The following is a 26,890-nucleotide window of genomic DNA, read 5'->3' on the forward strand; positions in this document are numbered from 1 at the left end:
GAGGCCGACCAACAACAGGGAGAACGTGCAGAGTCCACCCTGCAACACCACTGCACCACTGCGTCGCCCAACAGCTGGTCACAAAGTTATGAATTAAAGTTGTAAATCAAATGTGTCACCATCCTCACAGTCACTGCAGACAAACGGCTCCTTCTCTGCTGCTGGAGCTCTGTCCCTCCCCCACCAATGTCCCGCTCCAGCCGGACTCTGGACAACCTTTGGATTTCAGGGGGTCCAGGCCAGTCAAACGGAAGGAGTAAAGTGTGTCTCGTACAGTCGGTGGAACAGTGACTGAAGTACCGACCAGGACTCTGTGCATACGGAGAATGGTAACCAGGGCAACAAGGCCAACCCAGGATCAGACGTCACCGTGCTCTTGGACGTCCCGTCAGTGTCTGGATCCAGCTCAGACTCACTCTGGATCCATTAACAAATGAAAACCTGAGGACTGAGCGCAGCCTGCAGCCTCCTCACCTTCATCGTCACACTTCAAACCTTTTCCCTGAATTACACCCAGACATGTGGTTTACTGTCCCAGCACAGAATCAAATGACAGAGATCAGACTTCAGCGAGCAGGACGGGGCAAACTAGTAAACATGTTATTTCTTCATGTTTCCTGTAGTTTGATGACACGTTTGTGAGAATCAGTATGAACCAACTACTCACTGTCTGTTCTTTGTAACGTGAGAAATAAAAGCTCTTCCTGATGCTTGTCTGACTTTTCTCTCAGCAGCTGATGAAGTGACACATCTGGATCCAAGAACCTGTTTGGATACCCCTGCGCGCTCCCTACGACTGTCTACAACTACCTCCAGCACGTGAGCGCGCGCAGTTGTCACCGCCCAGGGCTGATCCACACACGGCCTGGCTCAGAGCAGAGTGCGCTCTGGCACACACACACACACTCACACTCACACTCACACAGGAGAGCGACTCTTCCTCCTCTGACGGAGAGTTTCTCGGTGCGTAAAGCGGGTTTCTCCACCGACACGCCCCCCCAACCAGCGCGACCACACCAGCAGCACCTGTGTAACCGGAGAACACTGCCGCCGCTTCCTGTCGCCTTCCTTTTATCCGCTGCAGCTTTCGGGAGCTGCTCTGCGTCTCGCCGCGGAGAAACACTCGCTGCGGAATCGGTCCAGAGACCGGAGAGGAGCATGAATTCGGTGGATCAGCGCCAGCCCCGCGTCCCGGTGTGAAGCACGGGATTCTCCTGATTCCTGTTGAACTTGTTGCTGCAAGGGGAGAAATAGTACCGAACAGCCCGGATTTAATGGACTGTGTTAGTACTGACTTCGACAGAGTTTTTCTGCCTGTGGACGTTTGGTGTGATGCTGCTTTTACGCGCTCAAAGAACCGACCGAGCTGTGACGAGCTGATCACCTGTGGAGCTGTTTGCGCATCGGTTTCGTGCGTAAAAGCTGTGTTCCTGGAGAACCTTTGTTGAATCATTGGCTCTGTTGCCCGGGTCTCTGTCGTCTGTCTCCGTATGTCCTGGCGCTGCTCCGTGAAGCCCCTGTAACGAGCCTCCGCGCAGCTCCAGAACCAGCATGGCAGCGGGAGTGGCGGCGTGGCTGCCGTTCGCCCGCGCGGCGGCCATCGGTTGGATGCCGGTGGCGAGCGCACCCATGCCGGTGCCCCCGAAGAACAAGCACCGTGGGAAGGACGGGTTGATCGTGCTGAACGTGAGCGGCACGAGGTTCCAGACCTGGAGGGACACGCTGGAGCGGTACCCGGACACCCTGCTGGGAAGCTCGGAGCGAGACTTCTTCTTCCACGAGGAGAGCAACGAGTACTTCTTCGACCGCGACCCGGACATTTTCCGCCACATCCTCAACTTCTACCGTACCGGGAAGCTGCACTACCCGCGGCAGGAGTGCATCTCCGCCTACGACGAGGAGCTGGCGTTTTTCGGCATCATCCCGGAGATCATCGGGGACTGCTGCTACGAGGACTACAAGGACCGGCGGCGCGAGAACCAGGAGCGGATCCAGGACGACGAGGAGATCGACCAGACCAACGATCTGGTCTCCGCGGACCTGAGCTTCCGGGAGTCCATGTGGCGGGCCTTTGAGAACCCGCACACCTCTACCATGGCGCTGGTCTTCTACTACGTCACCGGCTTCTTCATCGCGGTGTCAGTGCTCGCCAACGTAGTGGAGACAGTCCCGTGCGGCACCGCGCCGAACCGGGTCAAGGAGGTGTCCTGCGGTGAGCGGTACGAGCTGGCCTTCTTCTGCCTGGACACCGCGTGCGTCATGATCTTCACGGTGGAGTACCTGCTGCGCCTGCTGGCCGCGCCGAGCCGCTACAAGTTCGTGAAGAGCGTGATGAGCATTATCGACGTGGTGGCCATCATGCCCTACTACATCGGCCTGGTCATGACTGACAACGAGGACGTCAGCGGCGCCTTTGTCACCCTGCGCGTCTTCAGGGTCTTTCGGATTTTCAAATTCTCGCGGCACTCTGCGGGACTCCGCATCCTGGGCTACACCCTGAAGAGCTGCGCGTCCGAGCTGGGCTTCCTGCTGTTCTCCCTCACCATGGCCATCATCATCTTCGCCACCGTCATGTTCTACGCAGAGAAAGGATCCAGCGGGAGCAAGTTCACCAGCATCCCGGCCGCCTTCTGGTACACAATCGTCACCATGACGACGCTGGGGTAAGTGATGCTGATCATACGTGTGTGTTTGTGTGTGCGGAGGAGGCGTGGCTTTAGCCCCAAAGTGGGCGGGGTCGAGTGTTGGCGTCGAAGAAGAAACAGATAGTCTTGGTTTTAAGAACTGAAACTGACCTGAAATGCAGGAAGTCGCTTTAGATTCCCTGATTTTAGGTTTAGAAGCCAGAGGACCCGGCCCAGTTCCAAAGGGTTCTGTTTGGTTTTGGCCTTTTCCTGCACCACATGTACAAAAAGCTGATCAATGACTTTGACAGTTCTAAATACCGATTTTCCATTGATACTTTTCTGATTGGCCAAATTTGTGCTACTGCAGAACTGCAGCTCTGACTGGTTACCGCCCATTTGACAGGCCATTCCAGACCACTTGGTCAGGAATGGTGTCAGTGGAAACGGATCAGGATTGAGGCAGGCAAACCTTCAGTTCAGGTCAAACTGTGTTCAGTCGTGTTTGGAGGTGACGAGTTGCTGAGCAGGATTATTCCTGTCCAAAAACAAGACCTGGGACTGACGTTCATGTGAGTCAGAGGCCAAAACGCCAGGATCAGTCTCAGCTGATGGAAAAGTCAGGTTGACGTTTGAGGATGACAAGTTCCCAGCAGCCAAACATTTCCCAAACACGCCACAGAAACCTGCTGTGTGTGTGTGTGTGCGTGTGTGTGTGTGTGTATTTGTACAAAGACCCACGTGACCTACCTGTACAAACACACACACCTGCCCTCTCATTGCATCATGGGACACAGACTGAAGGTTTTGACCAAACTCATCTGTGTTTGATGGGATGTGGCAGGAAGCAGCTGCTGTTCCCTCCACTGGCCTAATGGCAGAAAACCAACAGTCTGACTGACCTCGGCCTTGACTTGGGTCTTTGTGTGGATCAGGCTTCAGCCCACCCCCCTAGCCTTAATTGACTCATTAGTCGTTGAGTTGAGTGAGGGCAATTAAACTCTCTGCTTCTTTAATTGGTGTGTTGATCCTCACTGAGCTGCAGCAGCTGTCACTTACACTCACACTCTCATCTGTCACGCTGTGTTTCAGTCTAATGAGTCAGAACCAACTTACTCAGGGACTCGGACTCCGATTCCTGCAGAACTTTTAACATAACAGGCGGCTTCTTTACAGCAAACTGCCTGCTCCTTAAGGCAGGTTTTATTCTGAAAAGCTGGCTCCTTCCTGTGTGTTGACCCGACTCCACAAGCACAAACACACACGTATTATTTAGTCACATGACCTATGTTCAGGTTTTATTCTTTTCCTTAAATTCAGTAGAACCAGGAGACAAACACTCAAGTCAGTTTCCATGTAAACACACTGGTCCAATGTTCCTGCTGTGTCAGAACAGGGAACCAAGATTTTTCCAGCCCAGGCCTGTTCTTTAACAATAATGTGATGGTCACTGGGCTGAGTGTGTGTGTGGACTGAAACTGGTTTTGAAGCTGCTCAGAGAAGACAGATGAACTCAGTTTGTTTTGTGTGGACTCTGGGTATTACACATTTGTGTGAACGAGGACGTTGGGAGAGTTTGGTGGGTTTCAGAGGCAGACACCAGGTTTCAGAACCAGCTGGTTCTGAGACTAAACCGAAGCAGCAGACAGCAGGAACTGTTCAGTGGAGGGGACTCGATTTGGTTTCCCACCAGGCAGCGATGGATAAAGTGAATCCCTGTCTGTTTGTGCAGAAAACTGCAGGTCAGCCACAGGAAGCTGATCCTCCTCGCTGTCTCTTCTTCTCCTACTCTCTCTGCGGGATGGCAGCTGCTGCTAATGCTGCTAATTAAATTAATGCATTAGCTGCTCAAACACACACTCTGCGTGTCTGAGTGAGTCTTTTAATGAGCTCTTTAATGAAGCCACCTAGAGGAGCAGCCGAGCAGAAAAGATGGTTTTTGTCGTTGGAAGACGACTTTTCCCAAAATGCTGCTTCGGTTTAATTTGGAAAGGACCCTGTTAATGAGGCTCTGAATGAACCGGTGCCAGGGTGGAAGTGGTTTTTGAAAGCCAGACAATTAGAGGAGGCTCATTAGATGAAGCAGAAAGATTTGCATATTTGGAGCGACGAGCGTGATCGGAAGATGAGCTTAACGTTTCTTGTTTCATCTGTTTCTGCAGCTTGGCCTCTCAGGGTTTGAAGACGAGCTGAAGTGTCTCCTCCTGGTTTCGGTGACACCAGCTGATCCAAAATCCCAGAATGCCGAGAGATACGTGGGGGGGGGGGATTATTTATCTTTCATCTCTCAGTGAACCTGCTGTTGCTTTAAATAGAAGGAAGTTTCTTCCTGCAGCTGTGTGTGTGTGTGTGTGTGTGTGTGTGTGTGTGTGTATGTGTGTGTGTGTGTGTGTGTGTGAATTGCATTTTTATATTTCAGAAGCAGCAAAGTTTCTGTTGTTGCTTTGAAGTGAATCAAATACATTTTCAACCTTCTTTCTGTTTTTTCGTGGATCATCTTTCTCGTCTTTGAAAACATCAGTTTAAACTGACCCAGACTCATCAGCCGTAATAAAGAGCCACAGGGTGAAATACAGAACATACACATGTGTAATATCTAACGCACACAGATCTATGGTCCTGTGTGCACCCAGCAGCTGCCTGCTGTCTCTGCAGAGCCGTCCTCTGTCTTGGTCTCAGTCTGTTGTGGTCTTAGTCTGTAGTTTGTCGTGGTCTCAGTCTGTTGTGGTCTTAGTCTGTAGTTTGTCGTGGTCTGTCTGTTGTGATTTTAGTCTGTAGTTTGTCGTGGTCTCAGTCTGTTGTGGTCTTAGTCTGTAGTCTGTTGTGGTTTTAGTCTGTAGTTTGTCGTGGTCTCAGTCTGTTGTGGTCTTAGTCTGTAGTTTGTCGTGGTCTGTCTGTTGTGGTTTTAGTCTGTAGTTTGTCGTGGTCTCAGTCTGTTGTGGTCTTAGTCTGTAGTTTGTCGTGGTCTCAGTCTGTTGTGGTCTTAGTCTGTTGTGGTTTTAGTCTGTAGTTTGTCGTGGTCTCAGTCTGTTGTGGTCTTAGTCTGTAGTTTGTCGTGGTCTCAGTCTGTTGTGGTCTCAGTCTGTTGTGGTTTTAGTCTGTAGTTTGTCGTGGTCTGTCTGTTGTGATTTTAGTCTGTAGTTTGTTGTGGTCTTAGTCTGTAGTTTGTTGTGGTCTCAGTCTGTTGTGGTCTTAGTCTGTAGTTTGTCGTGGTCTGTCTGTTGTGATTTTAGTCTGTAGTTTGTTGTGGTCTCAGTCTGTTGTGGTTTTAGTCTGTAGTTTGTTGTGGTCTCAGTCTGTTGTGGTCTTAGTCTGTAGTTTGTCGTGGTCTGTCTGTTGTGATTTTAGTCTGTAGTTTGTTGTGGTCTCAGTCTGTTGTGGTCTTAGTCTGTAGTTTGTCGTGGTCTGTCTGTTGTGATTTTAGTCTGTAGTTTGTTGTGGTCTCAGTCTGTTGTGGTTTTAGTCTGTAGTTTGTTGTGGTCTCAGTCTGTTGTGGTCTTAGTCTGTAGTTTGTCGTGGTCTGTCTGTTGTGATTTTAGTCTGTAGTTTGTCTTGGCCTCAGTCTGTTGTGGTCTTAGTCTGTAGTTTGTCGTGGTCTCAGTCTGTTGTGGTCTTAGTCTGTAGTTTGTCGTGGTCTCAGTCTGTTGTGGTCTTAGTCTGTTGTGGTTTTAGTCTGTAGTTTGTCGTGGTCTCAGTCTGTTGTGGTCTTAGTAGTAGGCAGCTTCAGATTTGAGGCTGGTACAAAAGGAAAGTGTGTAATCTGAAGCTGCAGTTTAACGTGGAAATGCCGACACAGGTCACACCGGCCTGGTCTGACTCTGCAGACACATGAAAGGTCCAGACCTGGACAGTTGCGTCACATCGTCCTCCTGCCACCTCCAGCTTGTCCTTACGTGTCACATCCCTGCTCGTCCGTCTCTGTCTGAAAGCTTTTTCTGTCCTCTCAGCGTTTTATTCTCCCGCTGCGACGTCTCCAAAGCCATCAGCTTCTGACACACACTATTTATTTAGTTTTATACTGTGAAGGTTCTGTTCCTCCAGCAATCCCATGTGAGGAATGTGACACATGACCTTCCCTCACCCTCCTTCCCACATCTCCTGTCCTCTCTCTACTGTCCTCTAAATAAAGGCAACTGCCCAAAAAATAATACTTATAATACTTCGCCCTCGTCCCAGCAACAGGTTTACACTGATGATAGAGACGAAACCATCAGGGAAATAATCAGCAGCTTCTGATGAGCTGAAAGGTCGGCAGGCGACCTTTGCAGGTACAGCTGCTCTTTGGTAGTTTCCCTGAGATGAAACCAGCACTGAGCAACGTTCTTAAGGAAGTTACAGCGACTGATGATCAGAGACGTGGAACAGCCACAGAGTGAGAATTCCCCAACACACCAAAGCAGAAATGTGATGCCATTGACGGCATCAGCACTGCAGCTTTTCTTCTGTTGGGGTCAGTGGCCTTTACATTGTTAGACATCTGGGACATTTGGGAAAACAGCTGGATTCTCCCACCAGGTGACATTTAATCTGAGGGCACCTGTGCAGCAGCAGTTCCATCCACGACATAAACAGGATTTAGACAACGTGCTGATTAAAATTTTTCCCTTCTGGATGTGGTTTCATAACTGTATGTTATTTATTTGTTTATTTTGGGGAGTCGCGTAGTTTAATTGGATTACTGGAGCCTTTTTTCCAGCTGAAACATGAGACAGAGTGAGACATCGTCTTTCTGCAACTGCCCTCCATCTCTGTGTTTGAACATCAGCAGCATCTGCCCGAGCTGCACAAACACAACAAGAGATGGTGGTGAAAGGTAAATTGGTTGCCATGGTGACAGCGAGCACCTGGCCGGGCGATTGGACCTGAGCTTGTTAAGTCTGACGTTAAACGTGTGTCTGTCAGGTTGGGTGTTTCTGCTGCTGTTTCCCGTTTCATCCGTCACATCAGGCGTTTTTCTTTTATCCTTTCGCCTCCATCAGAGAAACGAAGCGCGGCCCAGAGCGTGTACAATAAGCCCATCATTAGCACGCTGCTGTTTCTTCTTCCTCCAAGCCTCAACAACCCCCCTGCTGCAGAAACGCTCATTTGTTCCTGTTAATAATGTTTCTGCTCCTGCAGAGCTGCTCTGTGTTGTTTTTTAATTTGGGCCCACTAGGGGCCTCAGTGATCAGGGCCTCGTTCGTCGACCTTTTCAAAGCTAAACGAAAAGAAAATTAGGGGTTAAAATGTCTGAGATTATGTCATTGGAGCGATTTGATGTGATGAGTTGATGCAGTTGAAAACATGTGGGGAGCAGCAGCACATACACACTCACCTTTATCTCTGGATGCTGCCCTTGTATTTAGACACACCCACAGTGAGGTGGCGGACCTGATGCAGGAGGACACCCTGGGGTCCTGCAGGTTTTTGAAGGACTTCCAGGAGCCTGGATGAGCCCTCGAGAGACGTATGTGTCTGAGCGTTGTCTGTCTGAAGTGATTCCAGGCATCCTGGAGCGGATTCATGACTGAGTCCAGCAGAGTTCAGTGGGGGTGTTTTGTGGAGACTGCTCCTTTAATTCCAGCCTGACTCATTTAAAGTGTGTGTGACCTGTGCTTCCGTCGGCCGTGAAGCAGGAACTGTGGGCTCACCTGGATCAGATGTTTCCCACAGGGATCACATGCACAGAGCTGATCTCAGGTCACCAAGAAAGAATATTGATTCACAGACTAGCGGCTGGTCTTCAGTCAACGTGTTTCTGCTCGTTCAGCAGAGACAGAGCGACAGACTGAAGCTGTTTCCACTGAAATCTCAGTACAACTGAACATTATGTTTGTTCATTTCCACTGAGAGGAAGCAACAGATGATGCAGTCTGTCGGGGTGTGTGTGTGTGTGTGGTTTGCAGTTGTCATCATCTGTGTGTTGTTTATGTGAAGAGGCATCATGGTCTGCATGAGGCTAAAAATACAAGAGCAGCTGCTGCTGAAGCTTTTTATTCTCTTCACAGTGACTGCAGGGCAGCTGTGATACACACACATACTGTAGTATCCTGGTGTGTACTGCAAGTACTGGACTGTACTCTGTGTTTTATAGACTCAGCATCTCTTGCCAAAGACTCCAGGAGTGTGTGTCACAACATTTCCTCTGTGGACGTTTCTATTTAGAAATGAATCAGCTGTGATTTTGTGTGTGACAGGCATCCTTCTTAAAACACACACCACAGGGTCACCTGCTTTAAAACCGGACTCTCTAGTTGAACAGTTTCACTTTTGTCCATTGGGAACTTTGAGGAGTTTATGTCAGATGCCATGTGCACCCACGAATTATACTGGTCTGTGTCCTGGGTTTCCCTGAGCTCCCATAACCTGCAGGTTTTACCAGTTTCGAACCAGTTCAGTGAAGGCTGATGACACGTCCACAGGGCAGACGTAAGGTTTTAGGCCTGTGTGTCCTTTTTACGTCCATCATCCATCAGTGTCGCAGGTCGTTATTCCCCCGACACCTGTTGTGTGTCAGTGTGTTTTATTTCGGCCCTGAGCGTCATCACTGCAGCACAGAAGAGGGTGTGCTGGTCCTTGGGGGGGCTCTACTGGGTCTTCAGGAAGCTGTCATCCATTACTGTGGTGCCAAAGAAGCTGAGCGGAGTCTTCCTGCATGTTGTCTTCATGTAGTCTGCGGTTTGTGGAGAAGTGATGGACGATGTTAGTTTTATATCCTCTGCTCTCCTGTAATGTACCTGTGTGTTTAACGAGCTGCAGCACAGGCATCGATTATTTGTTCTACACCAACAAAAAGGTCAGAAGACCGCGGGTTCGAATCCCGCTGAGATCAGATCACATCAGAAAACTACATTTTCTCCTGTCGCTTGAATCTGTCACAGAGGGGGAAACATATAAATAACATAATGTTTTGTTTCACTGTTTATACATATTGATGCGAAGTGGTAGTTCTTTACCTCTTAAAAACCTTAAGCTGTGGATCTAATCCATTATTTTTGAAATCCATTAATGTCTATTCATGAAGCCCAGATGTGCCTTTACCTGTTTCACCAACACATCAGTATTTTAGTTTCTGACAGATTCATGTCCTTACTCTACCTTCACGCTGCTGTTTATGTGGATATGAGGTGGAGGCTGACCTGTGCAGGTGTGTGACGGACCCGGGTCTCTGTGTCCTGGAGGAAGATGTTAAAGAGCTGATGCAGAATCTCTGCAGCGCTAAACAGATTTATTCTTTTCGGGGCGCTGTGGGAGATTAGTTGATGCTATCAGGGAGGGAAGTGGGTTTGTTCTCATCAGGCGTGTAGCGCTGACGTTCACCTTGGAGAGAACACCGTCACGCAGGAAAAGGCACAACATGATCTGCAGTGTCCTCCGTCCTCACCTCCACCTGCAGGTGAGTTAAAGCCTCTGGGAGCAAAGCGGTGGAGAGAATCAAAGGAGTTTTAGAGGGTGGACTGTGAGCGGACGGTGTGGTCACGTGATGAAACGAGAGTGAAGTCACAGTGAAGACGTGAAGGCCAAAGGATCCGGGCGTCCTGAGCCAGGTGTGACCTGTGAGTCAGATCTCACCTGCTGCAGGTCACATGACCACGGGAAACTAACAGGTGCTTCAGTTTGTGGCCTGAACGTGGACAATGATGCAGTTTTTCATTTTTAGTAGATTTTGACACTGAAACTTCTACGTTAACATCCATTAAAGATGAGTAATGAATTAAAAGGCAACACACAAACTGCAGATCTGATGGAAACGGCAGGACAGGAAGTTCTGGATGTGAATGAAATGAGTAATTAAACTAAACTAACTAAATATTATTTAGTTGAAAGTGAAGCTTTGAGATGAGTTTAGTCCATCACCTCCTCCCTGAGGTTTAGTTCTACAGCTGAGCTCATCCAGAGCAGATACATCTCAGCAGTCGATGTTTCCTCTCGTCTGTAATAACTTTATTTTTCATTTGCCTCTTATTTCCCCTGCTCCTGCAGAAAAAATCGAATCGGCGGCTGCAGGTTGACACCATGAAAACATTCACAGGAAAAGCATTTTCTGCTTTTGTTCTCAGTTTTTTTTAATCATCAAATTCGGTTTTATTATCGGTGTTTCTAACGAGCAGCTCGACTTCACCACCTCCAGTGTTTTTATGTTGTTCTGTTTGATTAAAAACATCAAGAGATAAAATGACAGAAATAATAAATCATTTTCACTTAAACAGATAAAAAACAGGTGAGAAGAAAGAAAAGACAAAAACACTCGTCCTGAGTTTGACAGAGTTTGACAGGACACACGTCCTGAAGGTCAGAGGTCACAGGTCGGTGCAGCTGAATTGTCCCCAGGAGCTGGTCTGTGACGTGGGTCAGGGCCTCACCTGTTAGGTGTGTGTGGCACCCAGTTAGTGCGTCCATAAACATGCGTGAATTTTAACAGACTCACACTGTGGACTCCCCCTGCTCACGCCCATCCAGCAATATCTGCATTGATTAGCAGCTGAATGTGATCAGTGCTAATGGGTCACATGATGGTTTCTTCCTGCGTCAGCACTCCGGCGCTCGATTGATCTGCCCTCAGCAGGAAAACACCTTCCTGATGCGCTGAAGGTCTGGGCTGCACAGGAAAATCCTCAGACCTGTATTTTCAGGTTAGATCCAAAGTCTCAGAGTTTTTGCTGCTAAACTTTATTTTCATTTTCAGATCAGTTCCTGTGTCACTTACTTTTTTTGGTTCGTTAGTGCAGCTGATTTTTGAGCCTCAGATGGACCTTCTGGTTTTGTGTGCCAGGATATATTTAGTGATGAACACAGAAAGTTGGAGTGTCGAGACGAAAGGAGTGAAAACTTAACGCAGACTTTCAGGACATGAATAAATAATAAAGCTGAGCCTTAAAGAAACTGCAGTTTGGAGGTCGTTCTCTCAAACCCGCCAAACTTCTTCAGCTGATCAGTTGTTCAGAGTGAAATCAATGAAATGTGCTCTGCTGTTCTGGTGTTTTTCATGTTCCACCACAGTCGATAAAAACATCAGATCTGAAACCGAAATAATGAAGTTTGGTTTTCTGCTCTTTTCACGATTCTGCATGAACATTACCGTGCACAGTTCAAGTCTTAGGAACTGTCGTTGTCGGTTTATTAGGAACCCCTGTGTCGGACCCAGTTGATTTATTAGGAACCTTATTATTAAATTTCCTTATTATTGTACTGACGTATACTCATTTCCTCTCTAGTGCCCTTTCAAATTAAAGGACAAACAGCCTGTGAACCTTCAGGTTCTGTTTCCTGTAGTGTGAAAGTGACAGTATAGGAGATCTGGTTTTATTGGGTGTCAAACTCAGATGTTTACTTCCTGCTGCAGCGGAGAGCACAGGGAGCTCAGTGGTTTTTACACTTCAGGTGAGACAAAGAGACTCAGCTTGTTTCTCTGGTGTTTCAGTCTGAATGGAAGCAGAAAAGTTTCTTTATTCTCACTGAACCTCTGTTTCCCGCAGCAGCTGTCAAACATCTGTTAAATATTAATGCAGTCCTCCAGAGGTGGACTGGAAGCTCAGACAGAAGAAGAACTGAAGGAGTGAAAAGTTTGAATTTTAAAGAAACATCTTCGTAAAGGAAAAGTGTGCGAGAGTGAGATTCTTCTGAAACACGTTATTCTGCTGTTCTGGGACATTCGGCTTAAATTAGTTTTCTGCAGATGTGTATTTTTGTTTGCCGACCTGCGGGGAGAAATGAACTTCAGGTGTCAATTCATTTTTTACCCGGAGTTTGAGTCCAGCTCAGACTTGCTCCTCTCTCATGGATCAGGTCCAGACTGGGTCCTGGCCCTGCTGGATTCAGTGTCTCTGCAGGATGAACACACTGAGCAGGAATGTGCCTCCACACAGACTTGGCGAGCTCAGTACGATGACAGTGAAGTGGGTCAGCAGCTGCAGCTCATTCAGATGAAACCGACCAACAAAGGAAATGATTATCGAAAGAAGACTGGGTCTGTCCGCGGCTCTGGGCCTCTCTGATAACACACATCCTGAGGTTCAGGAGCAGACGTGTCAGAACCTGGGCTGCGGCTCTTCTCACTCTTGAACTGAGCAGTACGAAAACCGGAGCAGCAGGCGATTTGATTCTTCTGTGTCCACATCAGCTCCGTCTTTGTAACCGTGAAACGAAGCTTATTTTGACCCAAACCCATTTATTGGGAAAGAAACCGGCAATAAGACGTGATACAGGCCTGATGGTTTTAAATGGTACTACAACACTGTGAACACGGTGAAAGCTGCATTTTAAATGTCATTTTAGAAAAACTGTCTGTGCACACCACCTGAATTTTTTCAGTCAGACCAATGACCTGCTCACCCTTAGACCTGAAGGTCTAAGGGTCTCAGGACCTGAAGGTCTGAGGGTCTCAGGACCTGAAGGTCTAAGGGTCTATGGGTCTATGGGTCTGAGGGTCTGAGGACGAGGGCGCCTGGAGATTACCGCCTGATGCTGTGCTGAGCGGCACAGCGCTGCCTCCTGCAGACCCACACAGACGTGAGGTTGTTGTTGTGCAGTTCTGTTGCGTCCCGACTGCAGGGAGTCGCACTCTGATCGACGAACCGAGCAAAATGAAGTCACACAATTAGAAAACCTCCTCACAGCAGGAAGCAGGAGGAGGAGGCGGAAGGAGGGGGTTTCCACGGCGACAGCAGCATCCCCCCGGCTCACTGTGGTGATTACCCCGCAATACAATCAGCATCCACTTCCTCGGCCCAAATTAGGCAGCAAATGCAATAAAGTATGTAGAGGAGGCAGCAGAGGGAGTGTGTGTTTCGTGTCGTGCTGCAGGAAGAGGGGCGACATGAAACTGGTTCATCTTCTCTGTGCAAGGACACAACAAAGGTCCTAGAGGTCACAGGGGTTGTTGCAGAGATTTCAGAAGTTTTAATGGATGCTGTCTCCAAACTCCTGAAAAGGTCTTTGGGGAAGATGTTCCTGTGACCCTGGAGGAGGTTTCAGAGATTATACGGGTTTCAAAGGGCGAGGAGGTCCCAGAGGTCTGAAATCTCAAATCGAGTTGGTTCTGGGCAAATGTAGATCTTTAGCGTGTGTCAGTCCAGGAGCTGTTTCTTTCTTCCCTCTTGACTTCTGTAAAAGCCTTAATGACTTTTTGATTTTACATGCTGTTTTGTTGTCACCTCATTAAGTTTAATCTGTTTTCATCCTCCTCATTTGTTCTTTTCTTTATTTCTCTTCCCAGTTTAAAAGAATCAAATCCAAATTGAATTAGTTTGAATGGTCTTCAGAGGAATCACCTGGACGTGACCTGAACGTTAAAACCTCTTCTCTTCCTGTTGTCACCACGTTTCTACAAAACTTCCCCTTTACCCGTGTAACCACACTGTGGACAGAAATCAGTGCACATCAGGTTCAAATATATGAAGGAGAAAATCTAAAGAACAATCTTTGGAGCCAGAAGACAAATCCCACAGTTATTCCTGCAGCTCGTGGAGGCGTCTCTTTGCGTGTCCTTCCCGCCCTGGGCGACTGCTCGGCGTCGTTGGCTGTGACCTGCCCACCTGTGTGACGGGTCTTCAGGGGAAGCCGGGGCGCCGCTTTTGTCTGTGGCTGTAGAGCAGTTTGTGGATTCTGGGTCTGCGATGTCCCTGGAGCTGATCTTCTGGTTCCTTTGCAGGTTTGCTGACAGCTGCAGCACTTTGCATCCTGCTGTGTGAGCTCATTAACTCTCACACACATTTGTTGTAGCAGCGTGGCTGCAGAGACAAAACAAGAGGCACATAGAGACAAGTTGATGAGTTCAGGAACAGGCTCCTGTCACTTCTTTCAGCTGTTGATGTTGGGATTGATGCTCAGTCCTCATCTGAGCCGCAGCGTGAATAGAACCTGAGTTAGGGGTGAAAAGCGCAGGAAGCTGGAAACGTGGTTCTACCGGAGCCTGGAGGAGTTTCTCTTCTCTCCTTCTGCTCGTCGTCCAGATGAAACATGAAAATGCGCTTCGCCTCCTGCTGCTTCCTGCTGACTGTGGTTTCCTCGCAGCAGCTTCCCTCCATGTCGCACTGTCACATTCGTGCTGTTACAGAGGGAGCTGTCTGCCCACAGGGCTGACGGTAGTGTCTGTTGTGCCTCCTGTTTGCTGTCAGAGATCAATCTTTTCTCTGAAACAAAAGCTGCTGTGGACTCAGAGAGACCCTCATCGAAAACACTGTGACCCCCCCAACTCACAAAAACACTTTTTCAGCTGAAAATACCATAAACCCTCTTTTGTTCTGTCACTTGTTCTGTCACTTGTGGTTCAAAATCATTTCAACGACGTGTTTGCTCATTTTTATGTTATTGCACATTTATTATCTGTCAGCAGCATCTGGACCGTGGAGCTTTAAGCGACGCAGCAGAAGAAGTTCAGATCAGGGTTTTTTAGTTTGATCCAGGGAAAAGCAGTGAGGGTGTAAACAGCTACAGAGAATGAAACTCTGACCTTTCACTGTCAACGTGGGAACAAAACATTTAAAAATGTTTAACAACAGCCAGTTATTTTTTGCAGCCGGTAATGAAACCTCTGAACCGTTTCCAGCATATTCATGTAAAATCATCTTCTGCCACTGACGCATTCCCCCCACATTTATCAGAATTATTCCGTCATCAGCAGGAAACATATTGCTCCGAGCCAAACATGGAGGAAAAGACTTTCGCCAGTTATTAAACTGCAGCTTCATACTTTCATACACAGTTTGGAAAAATTTCAACCCGGCTGCTGTTCGGTCTCATGAAAACCTGCCTGAGCTCTGGGTTCACATCTGCAGCTTCATCTTCTGAGGGAGGAAGACACAGATGTTTATGAGGGAAGCAGCCACTGAAACTGTCCAGATTTAAAAGCACCAGATCCAATTTGTCTTCATTTGTGTCTAAACAGCTCTTTCCTCCAGTGTGCTGGAATTAGCTTTAACCCAATGAATGTTGAGCTCCTGTGCTGCTGACTGTTCATCTACACCGATGCTGCTGTTTTCAGCCAGTTTCACTGAGCGCGTGCAACAGTAATTTGTGTGTCGGTGTGGGCGTGTCCTGACTGACGAGTGTGTGTTGGTCTGGAAGCATTTTCTCTGTGTCGTGTTGTTTCGCTGACTCTCTCCATGTGCTGCTGTCGGGTTGTGTTACCGTGCTGGCGCAGGAAGTCTTAAAGGTGAATGGCAGAGCGAAGGTGGGCAGGCAGGCGGCAGATGAAGCCGATGCTGCGAGCTGTGAACAGCCAACATCAGATCAGAGCAGGGACTGTCACACCTCTGACCTCTGGTGTCAATAAAGCAACAATAGTCAAAGATTCCCAGAGGCCGGAGATAAACCGCTCACCTAATTCCATCCGAAGTGTCACTGAGCTCAGGCCAGTTGAGGATGAAATATCTCCCGAAATATCAGCAGCAGCTTTAAACTGTGGTTATCGCTCTGAGCCTCGTCAGCCGAGCAGCGAGCTGGAGGATAATGGGCTTCATCAGCCGCCTGCTGTGCTGCCAACAGCCGTTTCCCTGCCTGGTTCCTGCCCCCAGTTCTTCTTCTGTCTCTACCACCTGCCAATGCAACACGACAGACGACGGCACGGAGGCTGCACACACACCAGGGTTGACCCACGGGCCTGTCATCTGCTGCGTTCAGCCTGTTTTAGCTGCTGTTTTCGGTCTGGTGTGCTGCAGCCTGAGCTGAGGTTCAGGAACCTGCCGAGATTCCAGGACGACACTGTTTCCACCATGAGCTGCTCTTTTTTCTGGGAAGTTCTGTTGGACGAAGGCCTTTAGTCTGGCTGATTGGATTTCTCTCTTTTCATTTGATGAAAAAGGATATTTGGTTCTGGGATGCAGAAACTCATTCATAAGTTTGGTTAACACTGGAAATTAAGCTCTGCCACTACCTGAAGCTCAGTGTTACTGCAGGTTTGCTAAGATCCTGAACTCACCTGCATAAAATAATAAAACGTCTTAGTGGCACAGTCACTGCAAACTAAACAGAGCCCAACAAGAAACGAGAAAATATGGTAAAAAGGAAAACTCCCTCCTGAAATATGACTCATGGAACTGCAGGGACTGTGTGTGTGTGTGTGTGTGTGTGTGTGTGTGTGTGTGTGTGTGTGTGTGTGTGTGTGTGTGTGTGTGTGTGTGTGTGTGTGCGTGTGTGAGCTGAGCTGGATTATCATGTATTGTGTTTGCTGGAGGGTTAGAGGATCAGACACGGTGATTAAACAGCCACTGAAGGCCTTTTGACTTTTTAGAGCAAACTGAACAAACAGCCTGAGCTCACACTCCACTCAGGTATTATATCACGGCTCCACATAAAATGAATCGTTACATAAAACACAAAAAAGAAGAATTGCTTTCAGATAACGATGGGAAACATCTCTGATGACTTGAATCAACAAGGGAGCGAGAGAACGTAGTCATCAGAATAAATCAGAGGCAGAGTGAGACATCGCAGGTGTGAAGACGGTTAAAGGAATTTGGAGCAGAGTGAGACATCTCCACGGACAGGTGTTCGCCAGAAAACAAGTCTCTGGGATCTTTTGATTCAACGGTGCAGGGGTTGAAACGTCAGAACTTGCCTCAAAATCCTAAGATTTTAAAGATTTTGTTAGTGTCAAAGAAATTCAGTGGTCCCACAGCAAACTGAGCAGCAGCTCATCTCCTGCAGGCTCAAAGGCCCAACCTGCAGCCCACAGTGAATATGTACATGCCCTGAGCAGGGACCGCAAAGCTTCTGAACCTGCCTGATTGTTGTTGGGTCGTCAGTACATTCACTGGTGCCGCAGCAAAATGAACTAAAACATGGAAACTCAGCGTCGGCTTCCTTTGAGGTTGTTTACAGTTCGCGCATGTTGTAAAAGCTGATTCCGCTCTGGTCTCTGGTTCTGGTTTAGTCTGGTCTGCTTTAGTTTGGTTCGATTTGGTCTGGCCTGGTTCGGTCTGTTTGAGTTTGGCCCAGACCAGCGTGCTCTGTCAGTAAAAGCAGTTTTCTGTTCACGCAGCTTAGACACAACATCCTGGGCTGGTCACATCGGCCTGTTTCCTCCATCCGAGTGCAGGTGGAGACGGCGGGGACTCTAATTAGAGCGTGTTTGTAATTAAGACGTGACGTGAGATAAGCTGAGAGAGGTGAGCAGGTTGGTCTCTTCAGGTCTTATCACTGCAGCGCTGAGGATTAATGATGTAGGAGGGCGGACTGATAAGAGGTGCCATTAAACTGGTTCCTGCACTTCTTCAGTCTGAGACACAAACTGAGCCCAGGTCAGTAGGACTGAAGGAGAAGTTGGTATTTGCTGTTGTTGTGGCCAGTTCTCTGCAGAAGGCATCACCTGTAACCTCTTCACTGGATGACCCCCCCGTGTTCACTTAGAGACAGACACATTCACACTGCTCCACCGTGCCACCCGGCAACTTAGTTTCAAGACTAAAAACTGATAACTGAGATCTGATCACACACACACACACACACACACACACACACTCACACACACTGGTTAGTCCTGGTGTGTGTCCTAAGGTGTGTGTGCACAGAACAGATTCATTTAAAGAGACTGTGACAGTCGGATGTTTGTGTTGGATGAAAACTGTTCCTGTCAGCTGTGAAGTCGATTAACTTAAAGTTTGAAACAGAACCGGTTTAATCGTGGCTCAGCAGCTGCTCTGAAAGTTTCTGTCTCAAAGGGTGTTTGACCTTCAGGATGTTGTTAGTCCGAGTTTCACAGGATCAGGGCCTGGAGGTACAAACGTGAAGCTTTGAAAGAATGTGACAACACTGAGCGTCTGTTTGGGAGGAAAGTGCTGACTGCTGCATCACTCGCTGTGTTTTGACAGAGGACAACACACACTCTGTGTGTGTGTGTGTGTGTGTGAGATCACCTGATGATGAAGGTGAACCTGAGAAAAGACACATTCACCTTTTTCTCTGCAGCGAACTGTAAACATGTTCTGAATGAAAGACGAGGACTCTGATGTTGGCTGGTCGAGGCTGGTAATGAAAAGCTTCTCGTTTTGGTGCTGATGAGCAAGAGACTGAGCCAAGTGCTGAGGGTCAGACTCTGAAACTGACCCAGTCATTAAGACAATTATTCGTTTCATCTCTGAGTCCGAACAGGGGGGACTGTCAGGCTCTCACACCTCTGCCCTGAAGAGATTATGGGACTTTTACTGTGAAGGGGAGGAAATCCTCTCAGATCTCTGGGTGAGTGAGGGATCAGGAGATAAAACCCCAGAAGAAGAGATTGAGAAAAATCCTTCATTCTATATTGTTTTGGTGTGAAAGCAGCAACTTGTGGTCTGGGCTGCCTGAAAATGAGTTTCTAAGTTAGGGCCCTGTGCTTTGACTAAATCCTCCTGATGAGGCCGCGAGCACAAACAATGACCTGTTGTTCACGCACCTTATTCTGGGGTTGGACCTGAAAACACCTGTTTGCACCAGAAATCTCTGGGTTGGTGTTTCAGGTTTACGAGATCCTCATAAATGCCTAAACATCATCCTGACAGTGTGTGTTCATGGACAGGTAAAGTCCCAACACACTGTTTGTTAAAGGACGCAGTCACATGACACAACAGCACACACACCTAGACTCTGTGTGTGTGTGTGTTGCTTATTTTGCAGGCCTGTCGTATTGTGACTCACACACGCTGAGACAAGGTCGCAGCCTCCGATTGGCTGTCTGTGAAGGTTTGTAGGAGGAGACCAGGTGATCCGTCTCTGACACGTTAACGTCACCTTGGGAAAACACACCAACAAGACTCCGATCTCAGACGGAGGAGGAGTCGGGACTCACACACTTCTTCTTCTGCACTTTAAAACCACTTTCTGCAGCAACTGTAATCCTTAATAACAACTTTAACTGGAGCATAAATTACTTTTCCCCATGAAAATAGGCCATTGCTTCCATATTTTTAAACCGATTGATAACCGTTTATTGATTAATTAAACATTTTATTCGCTTGTATGAAGTGAAAGTTGATTTTTCTTGGTGCTGTGATGGTATTTGAAATGCAGGTTTCTCAGTGGGTTTGTGGAGGTTTATTGTGGAGGGACACCAGAGATGATGAGACTCGTGTATAGTCACACTGAGTCACATCATGAGTTTCATGTGTGTGTTCTTATTTCACAGTTAACTCTGCAGCAGTGGTTTATTAAATGAATAGGGTTCAAACTTAAAGCTGCCTCATTTTAAACAAACGATTATTGAAACGCGTCACATTCTACAGTAAAATGTGTTTGGACCTGCAGGAAGTACAGCCAGAACCATCGAAAGGAAAGTGTTTGCTTTGAAAACACATTTCGACTGTGTTTTCAGGTTAGAATAAATGATGGCGTGTGAATAAACCGGAGAGTAAAGGGAAATGTTTCAAGACAAACGGAGACTGAACCTGTGGACGCTGAGCATGCTGGGAGCACACAGGGTCTCTGTCCAATATTAATGAATGGGAAGTGTTTTACAGAGGAAGGGGAGCGGGACCGAAAGTAGGTCAGACGCGCTGATTTCTTTTTATTCGAGCCTTTTGTGCAAGTGAACTCTGCAGAGGTTTCCTACATGTATGTACAACAGCACAAAGTGATGAAGAGCTGAGCAGCAGATCTCTGGCGCCCCCATGTGGACGCACACTGAACTGCAGCTTCCTTCAGCCAGCTCCACTTTCTGCTGAAACAAACGTCTTGTTCAAATATCTGCACAGTTCAGCTCCAGATCTCACTGTATGTTTGTCATCACATGTGATTTTGTTTTGCTGTAGGTTTAACAGAAACTTAAACTGTGGTTCTTTTTAGAATTTACTGCAGTATATCCAGAAAGGTGACAGATCTATGGCTGGTTGAAAATATAGTTTCTGGTTTTTACACAAAGTGAGTTTCAACCTTGTTACGAGCTTGAATTTCTTGTTTTTGAGTCTTTGGATTTGCTGTGCTTGGTGCAGATAAAAGTCAGACAGATTTGCTCTGAAACCCTGTGAGGACATTGATGTCTGACTTTCCTGCACTCTGAACTCACCTCAGGCTTCGCTCTCTCTCGTCTCAGATACGGCGACATGGTACCAAAGACCATCATGGGGAAGATCTTCGGCTCGATCTGCTCTCTGAGCGGCGTGCTGGTCATCGCCCTGCCCGTTCCCGTCATCGTCTCCAACTTCAGCCGAATCTACCACCAGAGCCAGAGAGCCGAGAAGAGACGAGCACAGAAGGTGACGACCGTGACACACACTTTGGTCAAAGCCCAAACCTCCTCCAGACTCACCGCTGATGAAGTTCACACTTTTCTGTTCGAATCATCAGCTGTGAGCCGGGAGGGACATCTGGGCAAACAACAAACTCTGTGTATGAAGCAGCATCAGTTCACTGTTCTGCATATTTGTGAGAATGAACCTTAACCTGAAAGGTCCAGCTGTGAGCAGCATCAGCTTCTCTGGTTCGCGGTGTCTGAATAAACCAGGTGTGAGCACGTGGTCCGCTCTGTCACCTGGCAGGCTGAGTGCACAGCGATGGTGGTAAACTTGTGTTTATATGAAACATTAATGCACAGCTGCTGCTCGGGTTCGGCATGTTTTCTGGAGCAAAGGTGGAACAAACAAACATTTTCTGAAACAGGACAAGAATCCACGCTGAAGCTCCCTTAGTGAATCCACAGGACAGCAGACAGGAAGCCAGAGCCCAGGGCTTTACTTCCTCCCAACATCAACACATAAGTTTTCTGCTTGTGTTGAGACAAACACGATGTGGATCCCTCCTCTGTCAGACTGTCTGCTGCTCTCTGAAACCCAAACCCTGAGGATGGACCACCTGAGAGCTGCACAGGTGCATCCTGCAGAGCAAGTCATCACCTCATCCAGACACACATCATCCACACACACCTTTCTGTTATTATTATTATCCTGTTTGTGCAGCTAATGGTCTTTGCACAAGGTTTTAAAGAATAATAATCATTACTGTGTGTAAGCCATGAATCTACTGGTAATCACCACAAAGAAAATCTTTTCGGTCAGGTCATCCACAGCTTCTAATGTCACCACAAATCTGTGTTTCTGAGCCCTACTTCGAGATAGTGTCAAGTCTAGGAGGAAGATTTAGATCTTTGCTTTGGTGTTTCTCTAGTCACCACATTTCCATTTAGTTTGCTATTGTGCTGCAGTTCCTCTTTCTAATAGTTCTGCAGCTTCACTCAGCTTTCCACAGGCACAGAGACCCAGCTGGATGGGCATAATGGACATTTCTGTGTGTTCGCAAACAGAAATCCAGGCTGGCTAGAATTCATGCGGTGAAGAGTGGAGGGGCTAATGCTTATTTGCAGTACAAACGGCTGCTGATTGACCCAGATGAGGAGGTAACCTCTGAAATGTAGCTGCGTGGTGTTATCTTTGATTTGATGTGCTCTTTCTCCCGGTCGAGTGTGACCTAACCCTCTGCAGGCTGCTGCATGCTGGGTGCCCAGTGAGCCGCAGGGGATTGGCTGTTACGTCCTCTTGTTGCATTTTCTCTCTGTTGTCATTCAAGGAAGTTTCTTTCATCACATGCTCATTTCTCTGTGTACCAGTGTCTATCCATCTGGTTCAACAGGAACATTTTTTACTGGTCCTATTTGGTCGTAAACTGGCTGGACCTGATATCAGTTTTTTTATTTTAGGACCAAAATTATTTATAACCAGGTACTGACCCCATCTTATCTCTTCAAACAGCTCTCGGTGCTACGGAACCATAAACCAGCTTGGACCAGTCCCAGGTGTGAGTTCAGTCACTACTGGCAGAGGCCGACTGGGTTTGTGGCCCGATTCAGACAGTGAGGTCTGGAGTTTATCGCCCTGATGTGGCTTTAAAACTGATGCTGCCAACAGGAACCTGTTACTGTTGAACCTTCTGCCACTTTCCAGCGTCTCTCTGTCTGTGGCTGCACCACTGCCTCGCTCCCATTCCCGTTTCTTTTTTCTGTCATTTGCACATGTAGAACCGATTTATGCATTAGTCCATCCCACTAACCCACTTGTGCATGATCTGGTCCTCAGGTCCTGTGGGTCTTCACCTCCCCAACAGGAAACTGTTTAGTCTACAAACGTTCTCCTCTCAGCACCTTTCCTCCTTTCTGCTCTGTTGCTTCTTCTTCTTCTGGGTTTTGGTTGGACATGGTTGGCATTTTGATTGGCCCTCCCATGTGGCTCAGCTGCCAACTGACCAGCCCTCACTGCTCGTACCATCATCGCTGAGCGTCTTGGATTTCATCAGTCAGACTGGAATGAGCCCAAGCTGAGCTGCATGTCAAACAACTGGCCCCATAGCATGCAGGGGCGCAGTCAGTGCGACACAGCATGACGGTGGAGACTCAACAAATACTGACCTCTTAGGAACCATCTGAAAACTTGAGAAAAAAGCTGGTTTGATGTCTTATCCAGATGATTAGTAGAAAAGAAAGTTTAGACAGATCTGGAACCTGCTTTGACCTGGTGCTAAACCAGACTGCTAGTCAGAGGAATGAGCATCCCAGGAGGCAGGTGCGTTACATCCATTAGAAAACCTCCAGAGGCCTCCAGGAAAAAGATTGATTACTTTCTTTGGAGTTTTCAGAAGTAAAGTCCATCGCTCCATTTAAGGTCCCGAGGTTCAATGTTCATGACTTGATGCAGGGTCTTCAGGAGTGAGTGTGTCATTCCTTCAGGGAATGACTTAAGACTTTCCCAGGTGTAATGTCAGGGTCATGACTTACTCTACAGGCCTTGAGGGTATTTCTCTGGAAGTAGATTTCTGAACTCTGGGAAGGGCACCAAAAAGAATACAAAAAATGTTGGATCGTTTCTTTGGCAGCACCCGAGCACTTTCCCAGTGAGTCCTCAGAGCCTCTGTCCGTCCACCTGTGTCACTTGAGTTTGAACCCCTGAGCAACATCAGCACAGTGGCGCTGCGATCAAATGAGGCTGAGAACAAAAACATGCAGAAACACATCAGTTTGAACCAGTGTTAGCATAAGATGATGAGACTGTTAGCCCTGTCCAGGTGTGTCGTAGTGGACTGGCCCCTCTTGGTACTGGGGGGGTCTGTCTGGTGAAGGCACGGCCAGAGGTGGGCTCACTGTGTGGTCATGTGATTTTTGTTTGTGTCCTGAAGGCGTCCAAGGAAGCAGGACAGGCGCTGGTGTGTAAGACCAACGCCAACTTTGAGGTGCTGCATCATCACCTCCTGCACTGCCTGGAGAAGACCACGGTGAGGACACACACGTGCTGCCATTTCTAAATCTAAGTCGTCAGCAAAGAAATACACACAGCTAGGTAACACATTTTATTAGTAGTAAAGTGTACTTGACTCCTGAATCATAAAAAAGTCGTTCCTGATTAAGTCAGAAGTCAAAACAATCATGGATAACTTTAAAAATAGCCCACATGATAATTTGCTAGTTTTTTTATTCTATCATGTTTGATCAGAGCAGTGTCACAGTTTATTCCATGTTTTTTATTGAATTGTTTTTAGGTGATTTTGTGTGAGTTTTGACTTGAGGGTATTTTGGGGTTTGCATTCTGTTTCTGCTGCCATGTGCTTCTGTTTGATCCCAGCTGGGTCACAAATGTTCAAATCTAACATTATGATGAACTGATACTAATTGAATATCACACCGTTAACAACTGTGTTTCTCAGAACCACGAGTTTGTGGACGAGAAGACGTACGAGGCGAGCTGCAGGGAGGTGACTCTGGTGAAGCAGGTGTCTCACTCTTCCCCCATCTCCTCCTCCTCACCTCATGGCCTGACCTCCTGCTGTGCCCGCAGGAAGAGGACGACCTTCAATGTCCCAAACTCCAACATGTCTGTGGGTCTGCGGGGCAGCTTCCAGGAGCTCAGCACAATCCAGATCAGAGAGAGGCCGCTCACCAACAGGTAGGAAATGGTGTGCAAAGGTTTATCCTGTAAATGTGTCTAGAAGGAGTGAATCTCCCACCTTCATTCTGAGGATGACGCCTGGGTTCATAGTCTGGATTCCAAGAATAGGTTCCATGGGTCTCTGATAAGGTTGTAAAGGACTAGTAAGTCCTGTGGATTCTCAAAGAGGTTCCAGGGTCTATAGTGGTCTTTGGGAGCTTACCATACAAAGGGGCTTTACTATGTTCTAAGGAACACTTGAGGAATTTCAGGGGTGCTTGAAAAGAAACTGTGAGTTTCACGACAGATTAAGTTCTGAGGAGGCTTCAAAGGTTCCTGAGAAGGTTGCAAAGGTTGGTAAGGTGGTGTTGAATGTTAAATAGTTTTTAGGAGTTCTTGAAGAGAAAGAACACAAACAATTTACCACCTGACACCAGATAACCAGTCAGAGAGTAGGTGCAAACTGTTTTTGCTAACGCAGATCAGTTGCATATGAATGCAGTCTGTAAAAGGTGGGACTGGAAAACTTGAGTTTCTACAGAGCTGACATGAAGCTGAATGAAAAGTGCAGACACACTCCCAGACATGCTGTATATAAACACATGGCCCCAGAGATCATGTGACAGTGTATTCTCATGTAGAGTCAGACATCAGGAATCCAGAATATGTCCAGCTGTAGGGGGCTGTGGGAGGTCTGGCAGCTCTGGGAACTTTCTCATAAACATGGACAGCTGGGAAACCAACTCCTGTCTGTTGTACCCTCCTCCTGTTTCTGCCTGATTCCATGTATCAGTGTCCATCACTGCTGAAGCTGTTCTGCACCTTCTCTACACCTTCAATCCTCCTGTCAGCCATGGATCCAGTGGCTGTGTGTAAATACAGGCAGCTCCAAATGTAAACTAACTGTCCTGAGAGCTACAAACTAATGAGCTTGGACCTGATGACTCAAAGGCTAAAGGCCAAAGTCCACTGAGAACAGGGACATGGATCACAAAGTGTGGCGTCTTGGTATCAACCAGTCAAAGGAGTCCAGCATGAAACAGGTCTGCTGCACATTATACATATTGGAATAAATTATATAGAATGAATCTGGACTGCACCCCCTTAAAGATAAAGCAGATTTAGGGACTAGAGAGATCCAGAGGAGAGGAGATTATTTATTTTCATTATCAAATAATCTGCATAATCTTTGATTAATTGGTTTTGTCCAAAAATACTGAGAGGTGATGTGCTGTGGTGCCTTGTATTGACTGTTTGTGTCACTGATGCACCAGAGTCCAACAGTGTTTGCTGATGACCCTAACCTGAACTCTAACATGAAAAACCACATTCAAGAAAGGTTCTGGTTTCTGGTGCTGGTTTGGTTTAGTTTTTTCACTGGTATTGGAGTAAATCACAAAGACGCCATGTAATCTAAAACATGTTCTACATTATGGTCTCCTGTCTCTCTGTAGTCGGTCCAGTCGATCCAGTCTGAATGCCAAATTCAAGGAGACGGTTCCTCTGAACTGCGACCAGCCGTACATCACTACCGCCGTCATCAGCATACCCACGCCGCCCGGCACCACGCCCGAAGGTGACGAATCAGCCAGTTTCACCGACTACTCCCAGGCCAACATCGTCCGGGTCTCAGCGCTCTAGACAATACCAGCACAGAAACACAACCCAGTCCACAGATGGCAGGTTTGGTAGCAGTATCACGTGTCCAGGCTGGAAGTGACAGGTTAGCTCAGATAGTTTTTCACGCCACCTCTCATGAAAGAAAACACCGACCTGAGCACAGAAAAATGCAGCTCACCTGCCTTGGATTGTAAAAGTTTCACCAGAGAAGAGAAAATGGTAGCACTTTGGTGGATAATTAATCTCTTTGAGAGAAACTGAAACCGTCACCACTGCTGTTTTTTTTACAGTCTTGTAGTTCCTCAAATTTGATGTCTTAAAACACAAAGAAAGCTGATGCTGGATTTCTTTCTTTCACATTTCCGAATGCATTTGAAAGAGGCACCGGGCATTTCAGGAACCACACTGTTAATCATCTTCCCAGAGTCAGGGGGAAACTGCAGCGTAGCTCCAACAGCAGTGAAGAAACCAGTGTTCCCAGCACAAAACTGTCTGACCAGCCAGTCACCAGCTTGGACTGCAACACTAGCATTAGTTAGCGTCACATCTGCTAGTGATATGTTGTTAAATCCACTGATCCATATTTAATCTGACAACAGAGTTGGATTAAGAGTCTTCATTTACAAAATCCATCTCATTTTCGATTGATTAGCCCTGGTCCTGGACAGAGTAGCCCTGGTCCTGGACAGAGTAGCCCTGGTCCTGGACAGATTAGCCCTGGTCAAGTCTTTGTCTGTGTTCTCTTGCTTGCTGTTTTATTTAATGTGTCTGTTGCCTTTGGAGTGGAAGTGCAGAGCAGAAATCTGTCTTGTATCACAGAACTGGTTCTTTACTAACAGCTGCAGCCAC

The 26,890-nt window shown here is 47.4% G+C and overlaps 1 protein-coding gene across 1 annotated transcript; it reads left to right on the forward strand.

The window, feature by feature from the left end:
• Positions 1 to 1,551: 1,551 nt before the first annotated feature.
• Positions 1,552 to 26,651, forward strand: kcnd2 (potassium voltage-gated channel, Shal-related subfamily, member 2). Its single transcript, XM_026326963.2, has 6 exons — positions 1,552 to 2,663; positions 20,608 to 20,770; positions 21,814 to 21,906; positions 23,676 to 23,771; positions 24,201 to 24,439; positions 25,885 to 26,651. The coding sequence occupies exons 1-6, from the start codon at positions 1,552 to 1,554 to the stop codon at positions 26,060 to 26,062; spliced, it is 1,881 nt and encodes a 626-aa protein (XP_026182748.1). The 3' UTR covers positions 26,063 to 26,651.
• Positions 26,652 to 26,890: the final 239 nt, after the last annotated feature.

This window comes from Mastacembelus armatus, chromosome 23 (genome assembly GCF_900324485.2).
Source record: "Mastacembelus armatus chromosome 23, fMasArm1.2, whole genome shotgun sequence".
Taxonomy (NCBI): domain Eukaryota; kingdom Metazoa; phylum Chordata; class Actinopteri; order Synbranchiformes; family Mastacembelidae; genus Mastacembelus; species Mastacembelus armatus.